The 27,312-nt window shown below is 37.2% G+C and overlaps 1 protein-coding gene across 1 annotated transcript; it reads right to left on the bottom strand.

Annotated features, from left to right (window-relative positions):
• Window positions 1-27,312, bottom strand: LOC138814234 (vomeronasal type-2 receptor 116-like). Its single transcript, XM_070003246.1, has 8 exons — window positions 27,215-27,312; window positions 13,568-13,856; window positions 12,357-12,681; window positions 11,875-12,053; window positions 10,169-10,396; window positions 8,689-8,812; window positions 2,296-2,349; window positions 1-923 (listed from the first exon to the last, which is right to left on the bottom strand). Exons 1-8 carry the CDS (start codon window positions 27,310-27,312, stop codon window positions 1-3), a joined length of 2,220 nt encoding a protein of 739 aa, XP_069859347.1.

Genomic DNA, 27,312 nt, shown 5'->3' with positions numbered 1-27,312 from the left:
TTAAGAAGATTCATTTCTCCCAGTATGCATTTTGCCCTTGAATCCATGGAGAGAAATTCTCTCTGGCCTTATCAAGATAATGTAACACTTGGGGACAAAAATACAGCCCAGCAACCCTGCACTGGAGGACAAGATGGAGAAGACCTCCACAGCCACCATGACCTTTCCCTTGGCACTGTGGTAGACAGGCAAAAAAGTGACCCAGACACTACAGAATACCAACATGCTGAAGGTCAGGAACTTGGCCTCATTGAATGTGTCAGGCAGGTTTCTGGCTAGGTAGGCCACAGTAAAGCTGGTCAGGGCAAGGAAAACTAGGTATCCCAAGACACAGTAGACAGCAGTGAGGGAGCCCTTGTTACACAGAATGATGGCATGGCCATATTCAGAGTGTGCATCTGTATCAACAAAGGGAGGAGAGGTTCCAAGCCAGAGTCCACAGAGAGTCACCTGGATGAGGGTGCAGATGGGAATGATGAAGTTAGGAGCCCCTGATACCAGCAGCCACCTCATCCTTCTCCCTGGAGACGTGGCCTTGAAGGCCAGAACCACAGTCACTGTTTTGGCTAGCACTGTAGAAACAGCCACAGTGAACACAACTCCAAATGTGATCTGCTGCAGGATACAGGTGACTATATTTGGGCAGCCAATAAAGAGCAAGGAACAGAGGAAACAGAAGATGAGGGAGATAAGCAGGATGAAACTGAGAGCCAGATTGTTGGCTTTAACAATGGGAATGTCTTGATATTTCAAAAAGACCCCAAGAATAAGAGCAGTGAATGTGGACAAGCAAAGGGCCATGCAGACCAGGCCCATGCCCAAGGGTTCATCATGAGCCAGGAAACTTGCAGCTTTTGGAAGGCACTGGGTTCTCTTTTTGTTGGCATACTGATGATCTGGACACTTCATACACTGCTCCATATCTAGTGAGAATGCAGAATTACCATTTGTCTCTTTTCAGCACTTCCTTTTACTCAATGGAAATTAAGAAATCCCTGCTTAGAGGTAAATCAAACATGTGAGTTCTTAGTATCATAAAGGTACATACTGTTAAATAATATAAGAAACTGCTTTTTGTCTCTTTTCCATAACTCCATCATCATTCTATTATTTCTTTTTTTCAGTGTTATTTTCTTATGCACTGCTTCTCACGTGGGAAATTAATTATACATTTCTAAAAGTTCAGTTATTTATCATAAAATCTAAGTAACATCTGTTATAATAGTATTATAATATTCGGGCAAAATACCTGAAAGCACAATTAATTCATATAACATTTTCTTTTGTTCAGACTTACTTCCACACATATTACAAATAGGACATTTTTGTTAATTTTAGTGAACTAAGTGTAATTTTTTTTACTTCCTCATCTTTCTATAATATAAATTCTCAGCAATGTGCACAAAGTCCGCAACTGCCATTCAAAATTGTGAATAATATAGCTTACATTACTCCATTTGTTTGTTTGAAACATTATAGGATCCCAGTGGTACATTCTTGAATTCATCTTATGAGGCAGTGGGAACAGAAAATCAAGGCGCTCTTTAAAGCTCTAAAGTCATGACATGCACAACACTTGTGTCTAATAGTTAAACCAAACTCAGTTTTCTAAACACTTTCTTTCTAGCAATAAGAGTTCTATAAAGATGTGCAGGATTTATGTGTCCTTTGTGTCATAAATGCAATTTGGAAGATCATGGACATTCTGTATTTAATAAAGATTCATACTTAACCTTAATGGAGAAGTTACATGGGCTCTGCACATTCATTGAGTCCAAAGGAGAATATGCATAGAAGTGGCCAAAAAAGGCTCATAGCTATATGCATATGATCTATAAAACAATATGTTATGAAATGAACCCCCAAAATAACAAGAGCTATTTTTATTTGCCATTTTGACTGTTTTACCTTTGTTTCCCTTCTGCATTGTTAGTTTGTATTTGGAAAAGTAAGAGGGGACACAGACAAGGTGAAACAAAGAGTGAACAGTGGTACTTACTACATACTATATGGAAATGAACTGTACATCTTGTCGATGGGGGATGGGAAAGAAAAATCTGAGAGTGTGGGAAGGCGAGATATGGTTCAAAAAGTGTTGTACTCAAAAAACATAGGAAGACATAGAAAGATGGTGGAGGAGAAGCTGGAGGCTAAACAAGCTCTCAAACAGAAAGCAGTTTTAGAGTTCGAGTGAATAGTCCTAAGCCAGAGAATCACACCAAGTGTGCCATCACAGGACAGAGAGTTAGGCCAGAGAGGGAAAATCCATGCAAGGAGACAGATCTGAGCACTTGCCAGCAGCCGCAGCTGCAGCGGCAGCAGTGGTGGTGGTAGCCATACCTTCCATACCTGCAACACAGAGAGTCCAGGAAGAAGGAGCCAGACACGGTGGGCGAACAAATTCTACTCAACACCAGCAAGAACCAACAAGGAGTGGACATCTTCATCCTGCAGTTCGCAGACCAGAGACGACCCAGGAACCAAGACCGCGCCTGAGAGGAAGCCTAATGTCCTCACTCCTTCTCAGGGAGCAGAGGAGGGAAGGCCACCCCCCCAACCCTCCCCCCAGTACCAGAGATCTCCATCTTGGATATTGACAAAGCTCAGCAGAGCTGCTAGCTCTAACTCAGGCCTTGGAATAAAATGAGTCATTTAGCAGGTCACAAGAACCTAACCTGACCTTCCAGACTCAGCTCCACCCAGGGAAAAGTCACCCAGGTCAGGCAACTGCCACAGGAGTGGCTTTTTTCACTGGGTAATCGGAGCCAGAGGCTGCCCCTCCCTTTAGCACCCTTGGCAATCAATTGAAATTCAGTGAACATAAACCCTGAGAATGGCTCCAGGCTGGGCTCTGTGAGTTTCTCACAAACTAGCCCCTGGGAAAAGCTACTGTTTGCTGAAAGGCCTCAACTCTACCCAGAACCTTGCCTCATCACAGCATCTCCAAATTTGAGGAACAAGCCATCTCCCTTTTTGGTGATACTCAAAGCAGATCTCCCTCCCATTGAACTAACCTGGGAGGAGGATCACAAAATCCTGGGAAAAGCAGAGCATTTTTCTGCCTGTTCAAACAAACTGACTTAAAAAACCAACCAAGCCACGGGAAAATCAAACACCACAAGTAGACCAGAGACTCCAACAAGAGGCTGGTTACAGACACAAGGGAGATACAGGATTTTTCCCACATCTCCCAAAAAAATCAAAGAACTTTTTTTTCTTCTTTTTTGTACCGTTTATAAAAAATTTTTTTCTAAAACATTTTTAATTTTTAATTTTTACTTTTGAATAAAATTGTTTTCTAGTAACATTTTTCTTCTTATACTTTTTATTTTAGGGGTATATATGTGGGTGGGTTTTTCTTTCTTGTTTTTGTTTAAAAATTTTTTTTTGTTTTTTGTTTAGCTCTACTGAACTTCTGATCTTTTTTCTTTCTTTCTTATCCTTTTCACCTTTTCTTCTCTTTCATTCTTCTTTATGTGACTTAATTGTGGTTCTGCCCATCCTGAGATAAACCAGTAGTCGATTATTAGACCTTATCCCCAATTGTGTACATACTTAATCCACAAATAGACCAGACCAGAATAGGACATCCCACCAACACATTATAATCCACACAGGATTAATTCAGACAAAGGAAAAGATCCTTAAAGCTCTCAGGGAGATAAGATTAATCACCTATAAAGGAAAACCAATTAGAATCACCTCAGATTTCTCAGCAGAGACAATCAAAGCAAGAAGAGCCTGAAATGATGTATGCCATGCCCTAAAAACAACTCTCAACCAAGAATACTGTACCCAGCTAAACTCTCCTTCATAACTGAAGGGCAAATAAAAACCTCCATACCAAAGAAAAATTGAAACAATACATCTCCACCAAACCAGCCCTACAAAAGATTCTTAAAGATGTCCTGCACATAGAAAACCAACAAGACCACAATAAAGGCCAAGAAACTGCACCCAAACTGAGAATCCAAAAACCATAGGAAGAACCCAGTTTTCACAACCGCCAAGAAGGTGGATAACATGGCAGGAACTCCCAAATACCTCTCAGTCCTATCTCTCAACATTAATGGACTTAATTCTCCAATTAAGTGACATACACTGTCTAGTTGAATCAAAAATCAAGATCCTTCTATCTGCTACCTTCAGGAGTCACATCTTGCCAGTAAAAACAAACACATAAAATAGACTTCAAATTAAAATTAGCAAAAAGAGATAAAGAAGGTCGCTACATACCAATTAAGGGATTGCTCCTTCAGGAAGATTTTACAATTCTAAATATCTATTCGCCAAACAACGGAGCACCCAAATATATCTAACAAACACTACTTTCCCTCAAATCCCACATGGATCGAAAGACATTAATTGTTGGGGATTTTAACACGCCACTCTCCCCATTAGATAGATCAGCTCGGCAAAATCTCAACAGGGAAAATGCAGATCTAAACAACTGCATAGATCAACTAGATTTAACAAACATCTACCGAATATTTTACCCTGCAGCATCAGAATACACGTTTTTCTCAGCAGTACATGGAACATTTTCTAAAATAGACCACATTTTAGTCCACAAAGCAAACTTGTCCAAATTCAGAAACATTGAAGTTATACATTACATTCTCTCTGACCACAAGGGAATAAAATTAGAACTCAACACCAAAAGCCACCAAAGAAAGTCCGGTAACACATGGAGGCTGAACAACACACTGTTGAATCATGAGTGGGTCATGGAAGAGATTAGAAAAGAAATTCAAACATTCATGCTATTCAACAAAAATGAGCAAACAAATTACCAGCTCCTCTGAGATACAGCAAAGGCAGTACTCAGAGGGAAGTTTATAACTCTGAGTTCCTACATCAATAAATTGGAGAGATCTGAAACCAACAATTTAATGACATATCTGAACCTCCTTGAAAAAGAGAAGCAAGATAAACTCCAATCCAGTAGACAGAAAAAAATAATTAAATCAGATTTAAATGAATTAGAATCCAGAAAAACTATAGAAAGTATCAACAAAACAAAGAGTTGGTTCTTTGACAAAGAAGAAAACACACACAAATAAATAAACTCAGAGATGAAAATGGAAACATCACCACAGAAACAACCAAGATTCAGAACATTATAAGGGAATACTTCTCAAAACTTTATGCTAATAAGTTTGAGAACTTGGGAGAAATGGACCTTTTCCTAGCAAAAATTGACATGCCCAAACTAAACCAAGATGAGTTAAACCATCTTAACAGGCCCATATCAAATATTGAAATAGAAACAGCAATAAGAGACCTCCCATCTAATAAAGTCCAGGACCAGATGGTTTACAGCAGAATTCTACAAGGTCTTCAAAGCAGAGCTCACACCAATACTCCTCCAACTCTTCAATGAAACTGAAAGAGAAAGTTCACTACCTAACACATTCTATGAAGCCATCATAACCCTCATCCCAAAACCAGGCAGGGACTCATCAAAGAATGGGAACTATAGACCAATTTCTTTGATGAACATTGAAGCAATACTTCTCAACAAAATTTTGGCCAATCGACTTCAACAATTCATCCCATTCACCAAGATCAAACAGGTTTCATTTCAGGGATGCAAAGCTGGTTCAATATATGCAAATCAATTAATATTATTCATCACATCAACAGGAGCAAGGATAAGAAACACATGGTTATCTCAATAGATGCAGAAAAAGCATTTGATAAGATCCAACACCCCTCTATGATGAAGGCCCTGGAAAAGTTAGGAATCCATGGAACATTCCTCTATACAATAAAGGTTGTATAGGACAAATCTACAGCCAGCATTTTAGTTAATGTTGAAGAACAAAAGCCATTTGCTCTTAACTCAGGAACAAGACAAGGATGTCCACTCTCTCCACTTCTCTTCAATCTAGTATTAGAATGCCTAGCTACAGCAATAAGACAAGATGCAAACATAAAGGGGATCCAAATAGGGAAAGAAGAAATAAAACTCTCCCTCTTTGCAGATGACATGATCTTGTATTTAAAGAAGCCCATAGACTCCACTCCCAAATTACTGAAGCTGATTCAAAACTTTGGCAAAGTAGCAGGGTATAAAATTAATTCCCAAAAATCAATGGCTTTTCTGTATACCAACAATGATAAAAGTGTGGCTGAAATTAGGAAAGCAACTCCATTTGTAATAGCCCCACAAATAATAAAATACCTAGGAATTAACCAAAGAAGTGAAAGATCTCTATGATGAAAACTTTAAAAACTTGAAAAAGAAGATCAAAACAGAACTTAGAAAATAGCAAAAACTCCCATGCTCCTGGATTAGAAAGATTACATCGTGAAAATGGCAATACTTCCCAAGGCTATGTACAAATTCAATGCGATACCTATCAAAATTCCAACCTCATTATTCAAGGAAATAGAAGAGGCAATCCAAAAATTCATATGGAACAATAAAAGACCCCGAATAGCCAAAATGCTCCTCAGCGGAAAGAACACTGCTGGAGGAATGTCAATACCAAATTTCAAACTCTACTCTAAAGCCATAGTAATTAAAACAGCTTGGTACTGGCACAAGAACAGACCTCAGGACCAATGGAATAGAAGTGAAAACCCAGAAATGAACCTACAGACCTATAGCCATCTAATCTTCGATAATGGAGCTAAAAAAAATAGAATGGAAGAAATACAGTCTCCTCAGTAAATGGTGCTGGCAAAATTGGTTAACTACTTGTAGAAACTAAAGCTAGATCCTTATCTATCACGCTGCACCAGAATCAACTCCAAATGGATCAAGACCTCGGAGCCAAAGCAGACACTCTGAAAACATTACAGGATGGAATAGGAGAAACCCTAGGTCTCCTTGCTCAGGCCGAAATTTTCTTAATAGAGACCCAGAAACACAACAAATCAAAGGAAGGTTGGACAAATGGGATTGCATGAAGTTGCAGTGCTTCTGCACGGCAAAGGACATAGCTAGCAAGATCTACAGAAAGCCCTTGGATTGGGAGAAGATCTTCACTAGCCATACAACAGACAAGGGTCTCATATCTAAAATATACTTGGAACTCAAAAAATTAAATCCTCCAACAACAAATCCTCAAAGAAACAACTGCCCAATAAATAAGTGGGCTAAAGACTTAAAGAGAAACTTCTCTGATGAAGAAAGAAGGATGGCCAATAGACACATGAAGAAATGCTCAACCTCCCTAGCCATAAAAGAAATGCAAATCAAAACCACATTAAGATACCACCTCAGTTACAATGGCAAAAATCAAGAACTCTAATAACAACAGATGCTGGAGGGGATGTGGATGAAGGGAACCTTACTTCATTATTGGTGGGAGTGTAAACTTGTTCAACCACTTTGGAAATCAGTATGGAGGTTCCTCAAAAGACTTCACATAGACCTTCCCTATGATCCAGCAATCCCACTTTTGAGCATTTACCCAAATGTTTACAAACATGACCACACTAAAGCTACAAGCACAACTATGTTTATTACAGCGTTATTTACTAGAGCTAAGATGCCCGTCAGTAGATGAATGGATCAAGAAAATGTGGTATATATACACAATTGAATTCTATGTCTCCATCAGATAGAATGACATTGCCCCATTTTTTAGGAAATGGAAAGTCTTGGCAAAAATTATATTAAGTGAAGTAAGCCAAGCCCAAAGAAACATAGATCCCATGGTTTCCCTTATTTGCAATGTCTAGTATAGGTATGAGTCAAGCATAAAAGTTCAGATAAGGTGATGTTAGGAAAATGAACCCTAAGATATGTATTCAAATGTTTTTTTTTCTTTCATGCATTTGTTTCTAAAGCATTTATATGAGTATTTCTTTGTTGCTTTGTATGTCCCTCACCCACAGTATAACCCCTGATTTCACTGTATTTGATGTCGGTATAATTTGTGGAGGGGAAGGGGAAAAACAAGTCGTTTAAATAAGGATACAGGTGGACCCGTTGCAACAATGAGAAGTACAAGTTGTCATGTCGAAAACGAACTTTACAACTTTGGTGGAGGGGGAAGGATTGTGTGGGGGGCTGGGGGGAGGCTGGGAATGGATGGGAAGGGGAACCAAAGAGGAGGATACAATGCTTGATAAGAAATGTACTCATCATCTTGCCCATCTAATTGTAACCCCTCTGTACAGTATTTTCACAATAAAAATAAAAAAGTGTTTTACTCATTACCTAATTCACATATCTGTACAACCTCTGTATATCAACTCTACAATAACAATAAAAAATTTTCAAAATCCATTTCTTGAGATAATCTTTTTTTGGGGAGAGGGTCCTGTAGTGGGGCCAGAACTCTGGGCCTGGGCGCTGTCCCTCAGCTCTTCAGCTCAAGGCTAGCGCTCTACCACTTGAGCCACAGCGCCACTTCCGGCTTTTTTCTTTTTGCTTATGTGGTGCTGAGGAATCGAACCCAGGGCCTCATGCATGCAAGGCAAGTGCTCTACCACTGAGCCACCTTCCCATCCCTCTTGAGATAATCTTGTGTAAAATGTCCCAGAAAAATTTAATCCAAAACATAATTTAAGGTCCACACGTTGTATTATTTCAAGGAACAATATAAATTTATAATTAAATTACTCAAAGAAGGAAGATTTTGGGTCTGTAATCCAAATACAAAACCTTTCCATGGGTACATTAGAGAATACTATGAAAATAGAGAATTTCATCTTTAATCGTAGCCTTACCTGTTCTGTTAGAAATCTCATTGTTTAGGCAAGGGGTACAATCAAAGCAACAGATAGCCTTTCCTCCCTGAAATGATTTCCTGAATCCAGGAGCACAACTCTCACTGCAAACAGAGCGAGGAGTCTGAGGACAAGCAAATATGAGTTTGTCATTATTCAGAATAATTCCGACATTCAAAAAAAACAGGTCTTCTTAAAAATTTGACCATTAACCATAATTATTTTACATACTCAAAGCCAATCCACTGATTGGATAGTATTTGATATTTCATAACACAGTTCCCAAAAACTTTTGAGCTATAACTTTGACCTTCAGCCTATGCCACTACTGAGAATTGTGGAACCTTTAACAATTTGGTTTTTAATGGTAAGGCATCCATAGCCAACTTCCAGAAACTTCCTTGAATTCATAGCATAAATTTTCTCCTACTGCTTTGTGAAATATGGAAATATGGAAACAAGAATAAAATACCCTGGAAAGGTTGAACAACATGCTAGGCCCGAGGCCCATCATATTTTCCTATTTTTTTTCCAGTTGCCCCGAGTTCACAATCATCCTCGGAACAGGTTCTTCAGGAACAGCTCATCTAAGGGTACACTGAGCATCCACTGAGGGGAGCAAATAAAACCTTTCAATCTACTGAAATGATTACTTTCTCATGTATTTTGTTCCTATATATGAATGCTATTATTTTTTTAATTTTACCTTCATTTCTTTTATTTCTTATAGTTTTGTAGGTCAAGTTTTCAGTCTGATATATTATTTCTGCTTGATGATTTTTAACTTTCTTATATACTAGTTCAATAGCAATAAATCCCATCAGTTTTTGTCTGAAGAGCACTGTTTCTTCCCTTTTTTAAATTTTTATTTATTTTTTATTGTGAAGATACTGTACAGAGGGGTTACAATTACATGGGCAAAATAATGAGTACATTTTTTTCCTTTCTTTTTTTTGTCGGTATAATTTGTGGAGGGGAAGGGGAAAAAAAAGTCGTTTAAATAAGGATACAGGTGGACCCGTTGCAACAACGAGAAGTACAAGTTGTTATGTCGAAAACGAACTTTACAACTTTGGTGAGGGGGGGCGGGGAGCATTGGTAGGGGGGCGGAGGGAGGAAGGGAAGGGATGGGAAGGGGAAACAAAGGAGGAGGCTACAATGCTTGATAAGAAATGTACTCATTATCCTGCCCATGTAATTGTAACCCCTCTGTACAGTATTTTCACAATAAAAAGTAAAAAAGTATGAATGCTATTATAACAGAGAAATTTACATTTTATGATAAATGAACACTTACAAATATTCAAATAGTATGTTTCTTTCCCATCTAAGAGGCAGTAAATCAGACAATTTCTCCAGTTAGTTACAACTAATTAAATGTACAATATTAGTTTATTAGTGAGCACTAGGGACATAATATCTAGGGGTCCTTTTTGCTTACTATATTGAGTTCTAATCATTTGTGTTCTCTTGAACCCACCTCGGTAGCTCCTATGGCCCACTCTATCATATCTTTAGATACAGAAAGTTGATGACCGTAAGGAGCATATGTAGAAAACTTCCCAATTTTCATCTTGATTTCAAGACCTTCTGGAAAATTCCAAATATTTAAAATGTCATACTCTGCCTCTAATTTCCTTTCCTCATTTAAAATCACTTGGTCTCCAGCAAGATTGTGAAATTGTATGTTCTTCAGAAAAGGGTGCATCTAAAAGAGACATTATCTCATGGTGAAGAGAATCTGAGAGTGAAACAGAAATCCTGAATTCAGCCAAGTCTCTCAATCTCTTTAATCCATACTTCATAATTCAATATTAACAGTGATTCTCAGATCTCAATCTCCTGAGTATCTAGGAATATAGGCATGAAACATCAGCACTGTTTAGTTAAGTTATTAATTTTTAATATGTGGAATTTATCTATGAATTTTTTACTATTATTTTTATGTATCATAAAAAGGTCTTAAAATTTCACAAGTCAGTTTGTAAGAGCAAGGCATCTCAATGCCACCTCTTCATCATTCTTCCTCATTTCCCCAATCCCTTAAGTAACTTTCTTAGAAACAACATCATTTGAATAGTTAGGTACTTAAAGAACATATCATCTTTTGCTATAACGAAACTTCTAGTGAAAAGGTTGATAGTAAAAACATTAACTGTGAGCTTATTGCAGCAATTTGTAACACATGAATTGATGGCAGTATAAAGCACATTTTCCCTTTCCACTCGTAAGCTTTTCTTTAAGAACAAATGAACATGTGTTTGTGACTTTAACAAATATTACTATTCCATAATACTGTGAAATATGTGAAATTTATGTAATCACCTAGTCTCAATTTTTACAAAATGTGAGAGAAAGGATGGGTTAGGAGCGATGGGTAACAATGTGGTCAGACACCTTGTAATCATATGCTAATTTGTGGAATGCGAACTCCTTTGTACAATTACTTAAAAAGAAGAAAGAAGAAGAAGCAGAAGCAGAAGCAGAAGAGGAAGCAGAAGAAGAAGCAGAAGAAGCAGAAGCAGAAGCAGAAGCAGCAGAAGCAGCAGAAGAGGAAGCGGAAGAGGAAGCGGAAGACGAAGCGGAGGAAGAAGCGGAAGAAGAGGAGGAAGAAGAGGAAGAAGAAGAGGAAGAAGAAGAGGAAGAAGAAGAAGAAGAAGAAGAAGAAGAAGAAGAAGAAGAAGAAGAAGAAGAAGAAGAAGAAGAAGAAGGAAGAAGAAGAAGAAGAAGAAGAAGAAGAAGAAGAAGAAGAAGAAGAAGAAGAAGAAGAAGAAGAAGAAGAAGAAGAAGAAGAAGAAAAGAAGAAGAAGGAGAAGAGGAAGAAGAGGAAGAAGAGGAAGGAGAAGAGGAAAAAAGAGGAAGAGGAAGAGGAAGAGGAAGAGGAAGAGGAAGAAGAGGAAGAGGAAGAAGAAGAAGAAGAAGAAGAAGAAGAAGAAGAAGAAGAAGAAGAAGAAGAAGAAGAAGAAGAAGAAGAGGAGGAGGAGGAGGAGGAGGAGGAGGAGGAGGAGGAGGAGGAGGAGGAGGAGGAGGAGGAGGAGGAGGAGGAGAAAAAACGCATAAACAAAGGTCTGGAGTAACCTTACAAATATTTTAGAAAGTACTATCTGATGGGCCTTTGGAAAAAATTTGATCCTGTTCAGATCTACTCTGATTTTGATGTGTCTAATCCAAGAGAGAAGGCATTACCTGTGCAGGAGAAGGCACCATCCATCTTCCATTACCCATTGTTGCCTCTTCTGTTTGATGAAGAAGCATCTCATGGAGGGCATGGGCCACAGCATACACAGCATTGTATATATTATAACTCACTTCAGACATGGCCATGTCAAAAATTTGCTCAGGCAACCATTCTAAGGAAGTATCATCTGCACAGTTTTTCCACATTACACAGTCAGACTCAGAATGGGAACAATTAAAAGAGAGAAACCATAATCTAGCAAGATAAAAGTCTTCTGGGTACTTGGAAGGGTTAACTTCCCTGATAAAATCTGTGAATCCAGAAATGTCTCCATGGTGATGTGAAAACATAAGAGGTACATGGAATGAGCCTGACATGAAATACTTCCTTCCGATGGATAAATCACACTTTGAGTTCAAGAGCCAAACTTTGCTTGTCATTAAAAATTGCCCAAGATATATCATTAAGCTTAGCACATATTCTCTATTACCATAAATGATAAGTACATTTGCTGATGATTTATTAATCTCGTTCTGAATTGCCATCATATTAAATACTTGTGTCATACTACTGCCAGGGATCACATGGTCAAAGGCTATACAAATTCTGCTCTTGTATATTTTTTCTCTCAGTTCTGCAAGGATCCTTAAAACATTCTCATCTTCTGAGATCAATAGCCCCACCCAGTTCCAGCTGAAATGAAGCAGTAAGGAGACCATGGCAATGGCTAGTGATGTGTCTTTTGGGGACATTTGATAGAGAGAATGAAACTTGCCATGGTCACTCAGGGCAGGATCAAAAGCCCCAAAGGTAAGCTAAAGGGAAAGAAAATTGGAGGCTCACAAGTGAGAAAATTTCTGCATATGAAAACCTCAGTCTTGATTTAGGTCAAACAGCAGGTTGAAAGTGGCCAAAGAAAGGATTTGGTTATTTTCAGATTTTTTTTAATTAAAATTGTAAGTTAATTTAAAGTCCTTGTACAATGATTTTTCAATTGGACATGTCAATTATATCTATAATGCATATTGATCACTAATATAATTTCTATTATTATTTCCATCTGTATAGCAATACAACATATTCCCTTGTTTCTTTGTTTGATTTTTACATATATTCTTCCTAGTCTATCTGTATTTGCCATTATGCCTCTATTTTCTAACACTCAACCATCCTTTTACCATTATAACATCACACACATGACAGCTTTAATTTCCTAGTCAAGAAGTCCAGAGTAGTTACACCATGGAAATCCACAGTTATTTATACCATAATTTAGCCAGTTTAATCACATAAAAGTGGTTAGGACCACCTATGGGTTTTCATATATTCTTTGTATTTCATGTTTATATTTTAAATACAACTTCCACAGACAAGAGAAAAATGCATCCCTTTTTTCTTAATATGATTGACTTTATTTACTTAATAACTTCACATTTTTAAAGTTATTTCCCACTTCCTGATTGCTTTCTACTAAATTATTCAATAAGCCCTAGGCTCATGGTCATTCATCCCTGGTTTTCTCCAACTTTTCCATCCTATCTTATACAATAAGGGTCTGTATAACACAGTATATTGGAGTACTTAGCTTTTGATATTATAAAATTGGATAGGTTGTTATATTATGTATTTTCCTATTATTCTCTTATAACATCTCAACATGGAACCAAAGCAGACATCTTTACACATCCCTCCCTCCTTCACCTGTGGAAATCTGTAGAGTTCCAACAGTGTTCCAATTTCAGCAGATGTCATTCCTGATGTTCCTGCAATCACTGCTACAAACTTACTCTCAGCCATGCAGGTGTAGTTAGGGATTGTCTTGTGTCCAGAAAGCCAAATAAAAGGATTCTTAAAGGCAGACCAACCTCTGAGATCAGCATTATAGACATCAAATCCCAAAGTCATGTTGTGTAAAAATTTGGAGTTCTTATTGATTTCCTCAACAGCAAAAGCCAAGGCCAGGACAAGCTGATAATACTTGAAAACAAACCTGCACAGGAGACATAAGAAATTCATCAAGTGTAATCCAAAACTTTTCTTAAAATCAATGCAATGACATTGGTGGATTGAATATTTGTTTATCTACAAATTAAATATGTTGAAAAAATATACCTTTTATGATATTAGTAATGTGATGTTCATATGAAATCCCACAGAACTTGATTTTCTGTGTTACATAGGTAACACACCATTAACCATAGAGTGGGACTAACACACCATTAACCATAGAGTGAGACTTCATGAGACACCAAATATCCTTTGGTTTTAATGTTGGGGTAACTAGCACTACATGTGTGAAAAGTAAGTCTTTATTTTATATGGTTTCCTGAAAGACTAATTTAAATAATGTCTCAGTTTAAGATTAACTTTCAGAAGCAGAACAAGGTGTTATAGGAGGTATTGTATGGTTTTTCTTGCAGACATACCATATAGAACACTCTTTCTGCAATAGCTACCAAGAAAAAATATAGCTGAGGCCTCAGAAGAGACTTTAATTCTGATGTATGTAAAAAAAGCAAATGATATGCATTAAAAATGCACTATGAAGTGGTTTCCCATGTTACACTCTCCTTGACTACACTCCAAGAAGCTCCGCAGAAACAGATGAGCATCCAAATTGGGGAATGAAAAGCGTTTGAACAAAATAAAGCCTCAGGCCGAAATCCCTGGTTCAAGGCCACCACAGTGAAAAATAAATACTTGGAAATGCCTTGATCATCATGATTTCCTTCACAAAACATAGATTGAGACATTGAAAAGGAAAGGGCACTAGGAGTAAGAGAATCAAAGATATCTCCCCTTCTCAAAAATCCAGTCCTGGTAGGAAAGACTAGGATTCTCTTAACTTCAATTAACCTACAAAAAAAGGAAAGTGATGCATTCATCTACTGAGGGGCCTCAGGGTTAGTCCCATATCTTAGATATGGTAAATAATGCTGCAATAAACATAGTTGTCCTAGTAGCTTTAGTATGGTCCTGTTTGTGATCATTCAAGTAAATGCCCAAAAGTGGGACTACTGGGGTGTAGGGGAGCTCTATGTGGAGTCTTTTCAGGAATATCCATAGTATTTTCCAAAGTGGTTGAAAAAGTTTACACTTCCACCAACAATGCAGTAAGGTTCTCTTCTGTCCACATCCCCCCCTGCATCGGTTGTTATTACAGTTCTTGATTATAGCCATTCTAATTAGGGTGAGGTAGTATCTCAACGTTGTTTTGATTTGATTTCTTTTATGGCTACAGACTTTGGCAGGGGGTGCAGGGAGGGTGAGGGTGTTGGAAAGGGATGGGAAGGGGAAATAAAGGAGGAGGCAACAATGCTTGATAAGAAATGTACTCATCTTACCCATGTAATTGTAACCCCTCTATACAGTTTTTTAACAATTTTTTTTTAAAAAGGGAACTGCAGGTATGGTTCAATTGATAGATCATCAACCTTCAGCAAAAAAGCTCATGCCCTGAGTCCAAATTCAGGCACTAATAATAAGAGCTCTAATGTGAAAGCGTAAATCAAAGTAAAAATGTAAGTGTGAAAGCAAGAAAGAATGTGTGTGCTTATTAGAAATTGGCAACTGTGTCACTGGGCACATCAATGATGTTATGAGATTTGAGGATCACAGCTGAAAGCAATCCCAGGGCAGTAAAGCCACAGACCCTTATCTTCAGTTTACCACTAAAAATCCCAAGTGCAGCTGATGTTCAGTGGTAAGAGCAGTAGCCTTGAGTGTAATCCTAGGAGAGAATGAGATCTGAGAAGTGCTTTCAAAGCCAGGCTGGACTTTATCTCCAATAAATTACAAAAAAAGGCAGATACGGAGCTGTGGCTCTAGTGGTAGAGTGCTAACCTTGAGTCAAAGAGGCTCAAGAACGGCACTCAGGTCCCAAGTTTAAGTCCCAGTACATGAAAGGAAAGAGAGAAAGAATGAAGTGTTCAAAAAGCAAATATTAGTTTCATGTGTGTTCAACAAAATGGTTGAGTACAGTAAAATCCTTATTCAAGTAAATAATAACAGAATATACATTCCTAATAGAGATAAAAATACACATAGGCACTTTTATCCAAATATTCTATGTATTAATGCATTACTCGTGTAAGCCTAGCTATCAGGAGGCTGAGATATCAGGATCAGAGTTTAAAGCCAACCCCAGAAGAAAAGTGCATGTGATTCTTATTTCTAATTAAGTAGCAAACCACTGGCATTGGAGCTGTGGCTCTAATGGTAGAGTGTTATCCTTGAGCAAAACATCTCAGGGACAGCAACCAGGTTGCCAAGATATGGAAACAATCCAGATACCCCACTACAGATGAAAGGATCCAAAAATTGTGGTACCTATGTAAAATGGAATATTATGCAGCCATGAGAAAGGACAAAATAATGGCATTTGCAGGGAAATGGATGGCACTAGAAATAATCATTTTGAGTGAAAGCCAAGAGCAAAGAGACAAATGGCACATAGGCTCCCTAATATGTGGGTGTTAAATACAAAATGTAAGCAGATAAAACAATGTAAACTGGACTCAAGAAACAAAGGACTTCCACTCATCTTGTCGTATCATTACTAAATGACTCCCTGTTGCTGACCACATATATAGAATATATATATATGTATATATATATATATATACATATATATATATACATATATATACATCTACCAGAAATTAGGGGGAGGACACAGAATCAGAGGGCAACAGGGGAAAACATACAACAGCAGGACCCATCAGCTGCACTGGACATTGATGAAAACAAACTAAGTAACTCAAGGGCAGTGATGGGAAGGAAGGAATGAGAGGGATAGAGGGAACAGCTAACACTAAGCAAAAGGAAATAAATGTACATATCACCCAATGTGGAAGATTAAACTGTAAAGTCAAAGCTCATAAAATTAATACAAACATTATAGACCACAATAATGACAATTTGCCTCATGAAAGTTAGAAGGTGTTTGTGAATTTAACTAAGTAACACTACCTAACAATACTATGAAATTTGTGAAATATATGTAATCACTTAATCACAATAAAACATTTAAAAAATGAACCCAAATTTAGGAAGATAAAAAGTTAATTGAACTCCTCACCATCTCATCTTCAACAAGGTCTGGCAAGTGAAAGACAAGCTTCTCAAGTCTAAAAATGAAAAAGAACTCTTAATAAATAAGTGTGCCCCTGTTTCCCTTACAGGTGACTTCTCAGTGAAATCCACACAAACCAGGACAGAGGGGCAGGAGATCTTTACAGTGCTGCAGGAAACAATGGAAAGTATCCACCAAATATAATGCATGTAGCAAAAATATCCTGTAGTAGTAAAGAGAGATCAGGATCTTTCCTGTCGGGCTGGGATGTAGCTCAGTAGCAAAGCACTTGCATAGCAAGTGCAATGTCCTGGGATTGATCCCCAATAGCAAAAAAGAAAAGTCAAAAAAATACAGTTAAAAAAAAGATCTTTCCTGACAAACAACAGTGCTTGATAAGAAATGTAATCATTACCTTGCCCATTTAATTGTAACTCCTTTGTACTATATTTTCACAATAAAAAAGAAGGAAATACAGCTATTCTATAAGAAACAGGAAAGCAATTATTTTCTATGAAAAATGGTTAATGACAAAGGAGATTATACAAGGATGTATAAAAGTTACTGATTGAGAGTGATTATACCAACAAATTGAGAATGTTCTCATATTACATGTATGCTAGCAAACCCATGCACATATTTCTTGAGAATAGAAAATCCTCAGGTTTATGTTTTCATTTTATCTTTTTCTTCTGTGGTTATTTTCCAGTCCCAGGTCTTGAAATCAGAGCCTGGGCAATGTCCCTTAGCTTCTTTTCCTCAAGGCTAGCACTCCACTACTTGAGCCATAGGGCTACTTCCAGTTTTTTTTCTGGTATTTTTTTTTTTTGGTAGAAAGGAATCATTCCCAGGACTTCATGCATGCTAGTCAAGCACTCTACCACTAAACTACATTCCCAGCCCTTCTCTTGTTTTTTGTTTGGATCTAATTTTTGTCATCATGTATTGTTGCCATCATTAGTTACTATAATTAAATACATTTAAAGCCCCCTATGAATCAAAAATATAAACCTATAATGGACAAATGAATACTAATATACCAGAGAAAAACACGTAGTGAATCCACTTATTAACCACCAAAATCTGTGAAAGGGAAAGATTATAGAAGGAGCTTCAGTGAAGCTACAGAACAAGTCACATAATGGTAAAATGAGAGTGAACTGTCAACAGTGACTAGGAATGGAAATACTTGAAATAATTTATTTAAAAGACAGAAAGTAAGCCATGTGCCAGTGGCTCACACCTGTAATCTTAGCAACCCAAGAGATGGAGATCTGAGGATTTCAGTTTGAAGCCAGTCAGGGCAGGAAAGTCCATGAGACTCTTACCTCCAATTTAGCACCAGAAAACTGAACTGTCTCTGTGGCTCATAGTAGAGAACTAGCCTGGAGGGGAAAAGCTCAGGGACAACACTCAGGCCCTGTGTTCACGCCCCACAACCATGGGTTGGGGATTTAGCTCAGTGGAAGAGCACTTGCGCTCAGGGACAACACTCAGGCCCTGTGTTCACGTTCCACAACCATGGGTTGGGGATTTAGCTCAGTGGAAGAGCACTTGCCTTGCAAGTGCAAGGCCCTGAGTTCAGTCTTAAGCTCTGGGGGGGGGGGGGGGAAACTATAAAAGACAAAGCCCCACAACCAAAAAGAACAGAAGCAGCCATTGCGTGGCCAGAGTCATAAAAATGAAAGGCCAAACTCTTTACTTCCCCTATTCTGATACACATATACTGCAAGGGAAAGGATGCAGTGAAAGCCAGAAGAAAGCAGGAGTATCTATAGTATATCTTTTCATATAGATATTAATCAAAGCAATGACAAAGAAGTCCATAATCAGTGATGGAGGGGTGAACCAGCAAGTAAACATAATAATTGTAAGTGTATATTTAGATACTATCTGCTAAGCATTTCACTATATAAGGAAATATTCACAGATTTTGAGGGAGTGGGATAATTCGCAATACAAGAAGAATTTCAGATTTTACCACACCACTTTCAGCAATGGAGAAGTCATCCAGACAGAATCAACAAGAAGGCATGAAGATTTAAACTTCACCCTAGACAAAATAATCTTCGCAAACACCAAAAGAACATGCCCCCCAAATTCTTATGAATAACATATTCATATATTCTACATCCTCTAGGACAGATCAAATGATAAGGCACAATACATTCAAATAAAAAACTGAGCACACACTCAGACCTCCTTGTAGTAAGCCAAGAAATTAATGTAACAAATGGGAAAATAAATACATACATGGAAATTAAATTATTATAACTACCAGTGGGATCAAGAGAAATTTCAGTATATAAGATGATCTTTTGTACAAATGAAAATGGAAAACAGCAATACTCAAATCAATGGCTATGGCCAAAGGTGGCCTAAAATGAAACATTAAAAAATGCCTTTAAGTAGCTAGAAAGTTAGGGTTTCAATTTCACAACTGAATTTTCTTATATAATGCCTCTTGACTGCAGTCACCCCAACCATTGGTCATGTCTATCTCTCTTAACAACCATGGTCATCAGATCAGTACTATAGAACCAACATTACATCTCAAGGAAGTAGAAAAACAAAGTATCAAAGAAACATTAGTAGAAAGAGTGAGAAAATTGAGTAGAAGTAAAAGAATAAAAGGACATTTTGATAAAGCCAATAATTATAATCAAGGAAACATAAAACCTTCTTCAAAAACAAACGGAATAAATCCTTATCTTGAAGAGAAGACTGAACTAAATAATCAGGCATGAAAACACAGAAACAAAAAATACCAATAAGAAAACAGTAAGTTTGATCAAGTGGAAGTAATGACTTAGAGACTATTCCATAATTGAAATAAGAAGGCAATAAAACTAAAATCAATAAATTGTATGAACTTAAATCAGTAATAAAGGTTTCCTATCAACGGAAAAATTTTCAATGTGACTTCATTGCGAAAATGCTTCAAAAAATTTAAACATTACCTAATGCCCATTACCCTCACTTTATTTTTGAAAATATACAAGTTGAAGGAATTTCTTAGAGGACATCCAATTATATCAACATTATCCTGACACAAAAACAAATAAGGAAATCAACAATGAAAATTATATGCAATGTCTATGATAAATATAGTACCAAAGATCCTATCAAAATATTGGCAGCAACAAAACTGAGAAGGATAGTTCACATGAAGCCGGGCACTGGTGGCTCACACTTTAATCCTAGCTACTCAGGAGGCTAAGGTCTGAGGATCACAGTTTAAAGCCAGCCAGGGCAGGAAAAGTCTGAGAGACTCTTATTACCAATAAACCACTTGGAAAACTGAAAGTGGCACCATGGCTCAAGTGGTAGAGTGCTAGCCTTGAGCTGAAGAGCTCAGGGCAGCACCCATTCCCAGAGTTCAAGCCCATGACAAAAAAAAAACAAAAAAAAGAGTATTTCTCATGATCAAAGTTGACCATGTGAAATTTATGGTTCTACTCCTCAGAAGATATAATTACCAGAATCCAGAGGCAACCCATACAATGGGGGAAAATCTTCACTAGCTAGTCAACAAAAGATAAATATTCAGATTTACTAGAGAGCTCAAAATGTGAATAACAACAGACAAAAGAACCACTTTAAAATGACTAATGATTTTATAATGCTGCAATAAACATAGTTGTGCTGGTAGCTTTAGTGTGGTCTTGTTTGTAAACATTTGGGTAAATGCCCAAAAGTGGGATTGCTGGATCATAGGGGAGATCTATGTGAAGTCTTTTGAGGAACCTCCATACTGCTTTCCAAAGTGGTTGAACAAGTTTACATTCCCACCAACAATGAAGTAAGGTTCCTTTCTGTCCACATCCCCTCCAGCATCTGTTGTTATTAGAGTTCTTGATTTTTGCTGTTCTAACTGGAGTGAGGTGATATCTCAATGTTGTTTTGATTTGCATTTCTTTTATGGCTAGGGATGTTGAACATTTCTTCATGTGTCTATTGGCCATCCTTCTTTCTTCTTCAGAGAAGCTTCTCTTTAAGTCTTTCGCCCACTTATTTATTGGGCAGTTGTTTCTTTGAGGATTTGTTGTTGGGTGGTTTAATTTTTTGAGTTCCAAGTATATTTTAGATATGAGACCTTTGTCCGTTGTATGGCTAGTAAAGATCTTCTCCCAATCGGTGGGCTTTCTATTGATCTTGCCAGCTATGTCATTTGCCCTGCAGAAGCTCTGCAATCTTATGCAATCCCATTTGTCCAACCTTTCTTTGATTTGTTGTGCTTCCGGGTCTCTATTCAGAAAATTTCGACCTGAGCCAAGGAGACCTAGGGTTTCTCCTATTCCATCCTGTAATGTTTTCAGAGTGTCTGCTTTGAGTTCAAGGTCTTTGATCCATCTGGAGTTGATTCTGGTGCAGGGTGATATATAAGGATCTAGCTTTAGTTTTCTACATGTAGTTAACCAATTTTGCCAGCACCATTTACTGAAGAGGCTGTCTTTCTTCCATTCTATTGTTTTAGCTTCCTTATCGAAGATTAGATGGCTATAGGTCTGTAGGTTCATTTCTGGGTTTTCAATTCTATTCCATTGGTCCTGAGGTCTGTTCTTATGCCAATACCAAGCTGTTTTGATTACTATGGCTTTATAGTAGAGTTTGAAATTTGGTATTGATATTCCTCCAGCAGTGTTCTTTCCGTTGAGGAGCGTTTTTGCTATTCGGGGTCTTTTATTGTTCCATATGAATTTTTGGATTTCCTCCTCTATTTCCTTGAAGAATGAGGGTGGAATTTTGATAGGTATCGCGTTGAATTTGTAGATAGCCTTGGGAAGTATTGCCATTTTCACGATGTTAATCTTGCCAATCCAGGAGCATGGGAGGTTTTGCCATTTTTTAAGTTCTGTGTTGATTTCCTTTTTCAAGATTTTAAAGTTTTCATCATAGAGGTCCTTCACTTCTTTGGTTAAGTTAATTCCTAGGTATTTTATTTTTTGTGGGGCTATTACAAATGGAGTTGCTTTCCTAATTTCAGCCACACTTTTCTCATTGTTGGCATATAGAAAAGCCATTGATTTTTGGGGGTTAATTTTATAACCTGCTACTTTGCCAAAGTTTTGAATCAGCTTGAGTAATTTGGGAGTGGAGTCTATGGGATTCTTTAAATACAAGATCATGTCATCTGCAAAGAGGGAGAGTTTTATTTCTTCTTTCCCTATTTGGATCCCCTTTATGTCTGCATCTTGCCTTATTGCTGTAACAGTAAAGTCTTAGTCGAAGCAAGACTCATTTCAATTGGTATAGAAATGCATGCTCGACATCCTTAAAACATAAATAATATGCAAATACTAACCACACTAAAATTCCATCTCAGCAGGGTTACATGGGAAATCATGAAAAAAAAATAATGTCAGATACTGGTGAAGACACAGGGGAAAGGGTCCCACTGTGGGTGGGACTGTGAATCAGTGCAACCAACATGGACATTAGTATGAGGTGTCTTCTGAAAAGTCACATTACAATCCCACCTGTCACATTGTTCTGCATACATTTGAGCTCAGAGGATTTTAGTTCAAAACCATCCCAGGGAAAAGAATCTGGAAGTCTCTATCTCTAGTTTACCAGCAAAAGCAGGACCATAGACATATCTCGCTGGCAGAACACCTGCTGAGTAAACAAGCAGAAGGACAGGGCAATGCCCTGAGTTCAAGTCACAGTACCTACATACATATACATACAAGAAAAGGGGCATAGATGGCCAAAAAGTGTGGATGACAGCCTTTCAGTTCTTAACCATCAGCAAAAGGCAAATAAAACTACACAAAGATATTATCTCACAAGGATAGAAATAGCTAATGTACATGAGATTTAAACACTTAAGGGCCTGGTGAGGAGTTAAGGAAATGTACATGTATGCCCTCTCCTCTAGTAACAAAAATGCACACTGGTTCAGCCATTGTGGGAAATAGTGTGGTACTTCCTGGAATACAAATAAGAACTCCTACATGATTCAATACTGTTAGTGGTGGCTGTTTAGCCAATAGAATAAAATCAGTATGGAAAAGAGGCATATACACTTCTGTGTTCTCTATATCATCACTGAAAATATCTGCGAAAAAGAAACAACCTAAATGTCCATCAGACTTATATATACACATTTATATGTATATATTATATATTTATATACATATATGTAAAAATCCATAAATTCACATTACATATTATCTAGTATATAACATGTCGTAATGTACATATACTATGTGTTTTATAAACAATAAAATATATAATATACATATAATAGACAAACATTTTTATGTGTGCATATATATTTTAAACTTTTCCTTATCACTGCTTTACTTTGAAGGCAGAGCCTTGTAATTGGTATGCAGCAGCTCCACCATGTCAACATCCCACCCACCCCTTTTGAGTTTGTGATTTTTGAAAGGGACCTTGAATGTGTTCTAGAAATGACCTAAATAATCTTCATCCAAATTCATACCACATTCAGCACAGAAACAAAAAAGACAATCCCTCAACTCATAAAAAAAAAGAAAATTTCCAAGTTTCCAAAGCTATCCAGAAGCAAATACCTATGCTTAAATAGTGAAACACCAGCTTCAAATTGTAGTAGAGAGCCCTAATAATATAAAAACTGTATTTCATAAACTCAGACACCAATAAAATAGACCTAGAAATACTTCCAATCAACTACATTCATCTCATTCTTAGAGATGATGTCCAGTCCTACATTGTTGGAAGTTGACGCCCTTAGTAATTAGTGGTGCTGTGAAAGCTGAGTATCCTCATGACTTTAGGATAGATCTTAACTTTCATACTTTCCAAAAGGATAAAAGTCAAATTCATCACAGTTCTTACTAGAAAACTTGAGGATTGGAAAGTGCAGATAGAGTAATAGTGGAAAAATTTCAACATATAGGCACAGGAATACTTCCTGATAGTATACAAACGCTTCATAAAATAATAGCAAAAGCTATGCTCTGGATTGGGCACAGCATTACAATCATTTGTTTCACTCACAAGGCAAAGAATCTCATCCTCAGCACAGTTTACAAATGTGATATTATGGAATTGAAAAGTTTCAGCCAGCCTGGCATTCAGATGCACACCTGCAATTATCACAGTTTAATGCCAGCCTGGACAGAAAAGTACGGTGAGACTTATCTCCAATGAACCAGCAATGTGGTGAAAGTGCAGCTATGCAACTATTGGTAAAGCACCAACCTTGAGCAAATATATCAAGCAAGGGGAAGAAGCATCTTGTTGGAGCCAGAATACGGTCACCAAATTGAAAAATTTAAAGTTTTAAAGTTTCAGTACAACAAAAGAAATATTTAATGAAGTGAAGACACATACAAAAAGATGGTTGTCAACCGTTGTGAGCTATTCATCTATTAGGGCTTAATATCATGGTATAAAACAACACTGAAATTTAAACACCAGTACAACAAAAAATTCTACTATGAAACAAGCACATGAAGTGAAAGACTTTTTTCAAATGAAAAAGGATAAATAAGAAATCCATACAGGAAAAAATATCAAATCATTATAGCAATCAGCTCAATGCAAACTAAAGTTATTCTGAGTTACCTTATTTTGTAACCAGAATGGCTATCATCATAACTGAAAATTACAAATTTTGATGAAGATATGTAGAAATAAGAAACAATGAAGATATTGCAGGATATTAAAAATAGAACTCATATTTGACTCAGCTATATCACTTTTAGCAATCTATCAGAACATATTAAGCTCAGTTTTCTATATGGATGCAAGGGTAAACAGGCATGTCATTTTATACAAAATTTCTGATTTATGGAATTGCTCAGGATGTCCAACAAGAGAAGAATGGATCAAGTAATTATTCTATATATGGAGCTGAGTATTCCTTAGCTGGAATGAAGAATGGAATCACAACATTTGCTAGAAAACACATGGAAATGGAGATCATTCTGTTAGGCTAAGTAAGTAAGTATTGAGTACAAGTACCATATTTTGTTTTGTAGCATATTAAGTGAGGTAAGCCAAACACAAAGAAACACAGGCTCCATGTTTCCTGTCATTTGTAATAATTAGTATATGTCTAGCATAGTCCTGGCAGAGAATTATAATAGCTCAATAACTATGTACATATGACAAAATGATGCTAATATGAAATGAACTCTAAAACATGGAAACAACAGGCCTTTTTTCAGTTGTTGACTTCATTGTCACCCCTGTACCGAATCTGGTTCTTTCTTATGTTATTTCATTTTTCTTTTTCCATTAGTTTATCCCTGTTGTCACTGTATTTGATGTTTGTACCCTGCATCTTTTATGAACATTTATCTGAATTGGGGAAGGGAAGCAGAATGACAAAATGCTGAAACAAGGACAAATGATGACATATTGCAACAATGATACTCACAAGACACTAACTATGTGGGAAATGAACTTTACAGCCTAGGAGGGGATGAGATGTGGGGGAGGGAAGGGACAGTGGGAGAAAAACAAGGGAGAGGGTAACAATATTCTACAAGTAAAGTACCCATTACCTTACTCATGTAACTGTAATCATCAATACAGCATCTTTACAATAAAAACATTTTTAAACAATTTCACAAAGCAACTTTCTCAAAGAAACTAGCCGAACGATATCTGTAGAGATAACCGAAATAACTGTAAGAAAACTATGCATCTACCAATTTGTTTTCTTGGTTTTTCTCTAGGCTACAATGTTTGATAAGAAATGTACTCATTAGCATGCCCATGTAATTGTAACCCCTCTGTACAATATTTTTACAATAAAAAATTCAAAAGAAGTAAAATGTTCTGCAAAGACTGGAAAAAATACATTAAAATAGAAAAAGGAAATTACAGATATGGGAGGAGAAACAGGATATTTGATGAGACATAGTATATGGTTCAAATAGTGTGGGGGATGACAATCAAAGTTTATGACATGTAATACAGATACACAGTAAGAAACCAGATAGTTATTGAAACTACCATACTGTAGCAAAAATTGAAAAATATTGCCATAACATCTACTGGTGTGGCATTGAGTTAATCTCTTTCTCCCAGTGATATTCAATTGCCTTGCTGCATTTATCTATATCAAGGACTTCATAGATGCCACATAATGACCTTTAACTAGTAATACACTTAAATCTGACAAACTGTATCATAGGATAATAAGGCCAGACTTCTATAATTTCCACCAGGAGCCCTTGCATATCTGCATGTAGCTGAGAAACATCCATCCACTGTAACCTAAAATTCAATGTGTCTGTACAAGTGTAATAACAAAGACACTCAAATATATTTTAAAGGTATTAAAGGAAGGAAAAACAATGGAATGTGAAAAGTTGTTGGAACATAAGATAAACAAGGGACTGGGTGAAAACTCAACAGCAGAGTAACCATCCTGGCAAGCACAATGCCCAAAGTTCAAACCCAGCAGGATAGAAAAATAGCTAAGCATAAAATAGACTGATATCTAGGAATGGCATGAAGGAGAAGGACATTTACAAATCTATTTGAAAGCAGTGAAAGAATTCCTGATCCTATCATATCTGCTTCTAAATATGTCCAGCCAACTGACAGTCTACCCTTCTCAGACCAGCACTGGAAAAGAGGTGGGAGACATTGCTATAGACAATGACCGTCTGTTGCAACAGATTCAAATTGTCTGCTAGAATTTCTCCTTAGTCATTCATTACTGAGACCCTCGCTTGCAAACCAAAACCTGAGGGTACACACAGGTGCAAAAGAAAAGCAAAACTCTTGTTGGGCAGATATAATTCTCTAATTGAGGGTAGTCCAACTGCTGCCTTGCTGGTCACTTCCTGGATCATGCTCTAAATCTGATGTGAAGTAATTTAATAATTACACAGTGCTTAGTTTAAAACAGTAACTGTATGTCTAAAAAGTCATCAAAATATATGTCAACCCATATGTACAAAAGAAAACTTCTCAGACCACTGGCCTGTGGGCAAGGAAGTGTATCTGCCTCCTCTCACTGCAGAACTCATGCCACTGCCTCAGGTTGTTTGTAATAATATCACTTTATCCTTTGCAGAGACAGCTGGGATGCAGGAGATACAGTGATGATGGAATAAAGGGACCTTGGAAAGGAGAAGCTACATGGAAAGAAAACAGAGTCCTCTCTTCCACCTTGGAAGCAGAAAATCATTCTATAGTACACACAAATTAAAACATACTTCTAGTGCATCTCATCTCCTGATCATAGGTTGGTGTAGAGGATATAGAAAGCATGGTCATGAGACCCAGGCTGTCCTCCAACATTCAGAGGTATTACTTACAGTTTCTTTGCTTCATCAAGGGAAGAATCACTGTTACTGCGATCAGTTCCCAAAGTGTAGAGAGGGAAGAACCCAGCAATCATCACATCTCCATCCAT

Source organism: Dipodomys merriami, unplaced genomic scaffold, assembly GCF_024711535.1.
Source record: "Dipodomys merriami isolate MVZ:Mamm:240054 unplaced genomic scaffold, mDipMer1.0.p SCAF_6, whole genome shotgun sequence".
Classification (NCBI taxonomy): domain Eukaryota; kingdom Metazoa; phylum Chordata; class Mammalia; order Rodentia; family Heteromyidae; genus Dipodomys; species Dipodomys merriami.
Note: the sequence above shows the minus strand (reverse complement) of the source record. Positions and strands in the feature narration are given on the sequence as shown.

Bases quoted from the DNA above. Each gene is read 5' to 3' on its own strand.
- LOC138814234 (XM_070003246.1), bottom strand. From the start codon at position 27,312: ATGGATGGAGATGTGATGATTGCTGGGTTCTTCCCTCTCTACACTTTG. The intron at 12,682-13,567 runs GTGAAGGAGGGA...CTTTCCCTTTAG, and splicing joins AACTCTACAGATTTCCACAG to CTTACCTTTGGGGCTTTTGA. The intron at 924-2,295 runs GCAAGTGCTCAG...CATTCTCACTAG, and splicing joins CGCTGCAGCTGCGGCTGCTG to ATATGGAGCAGTGTATGAAG.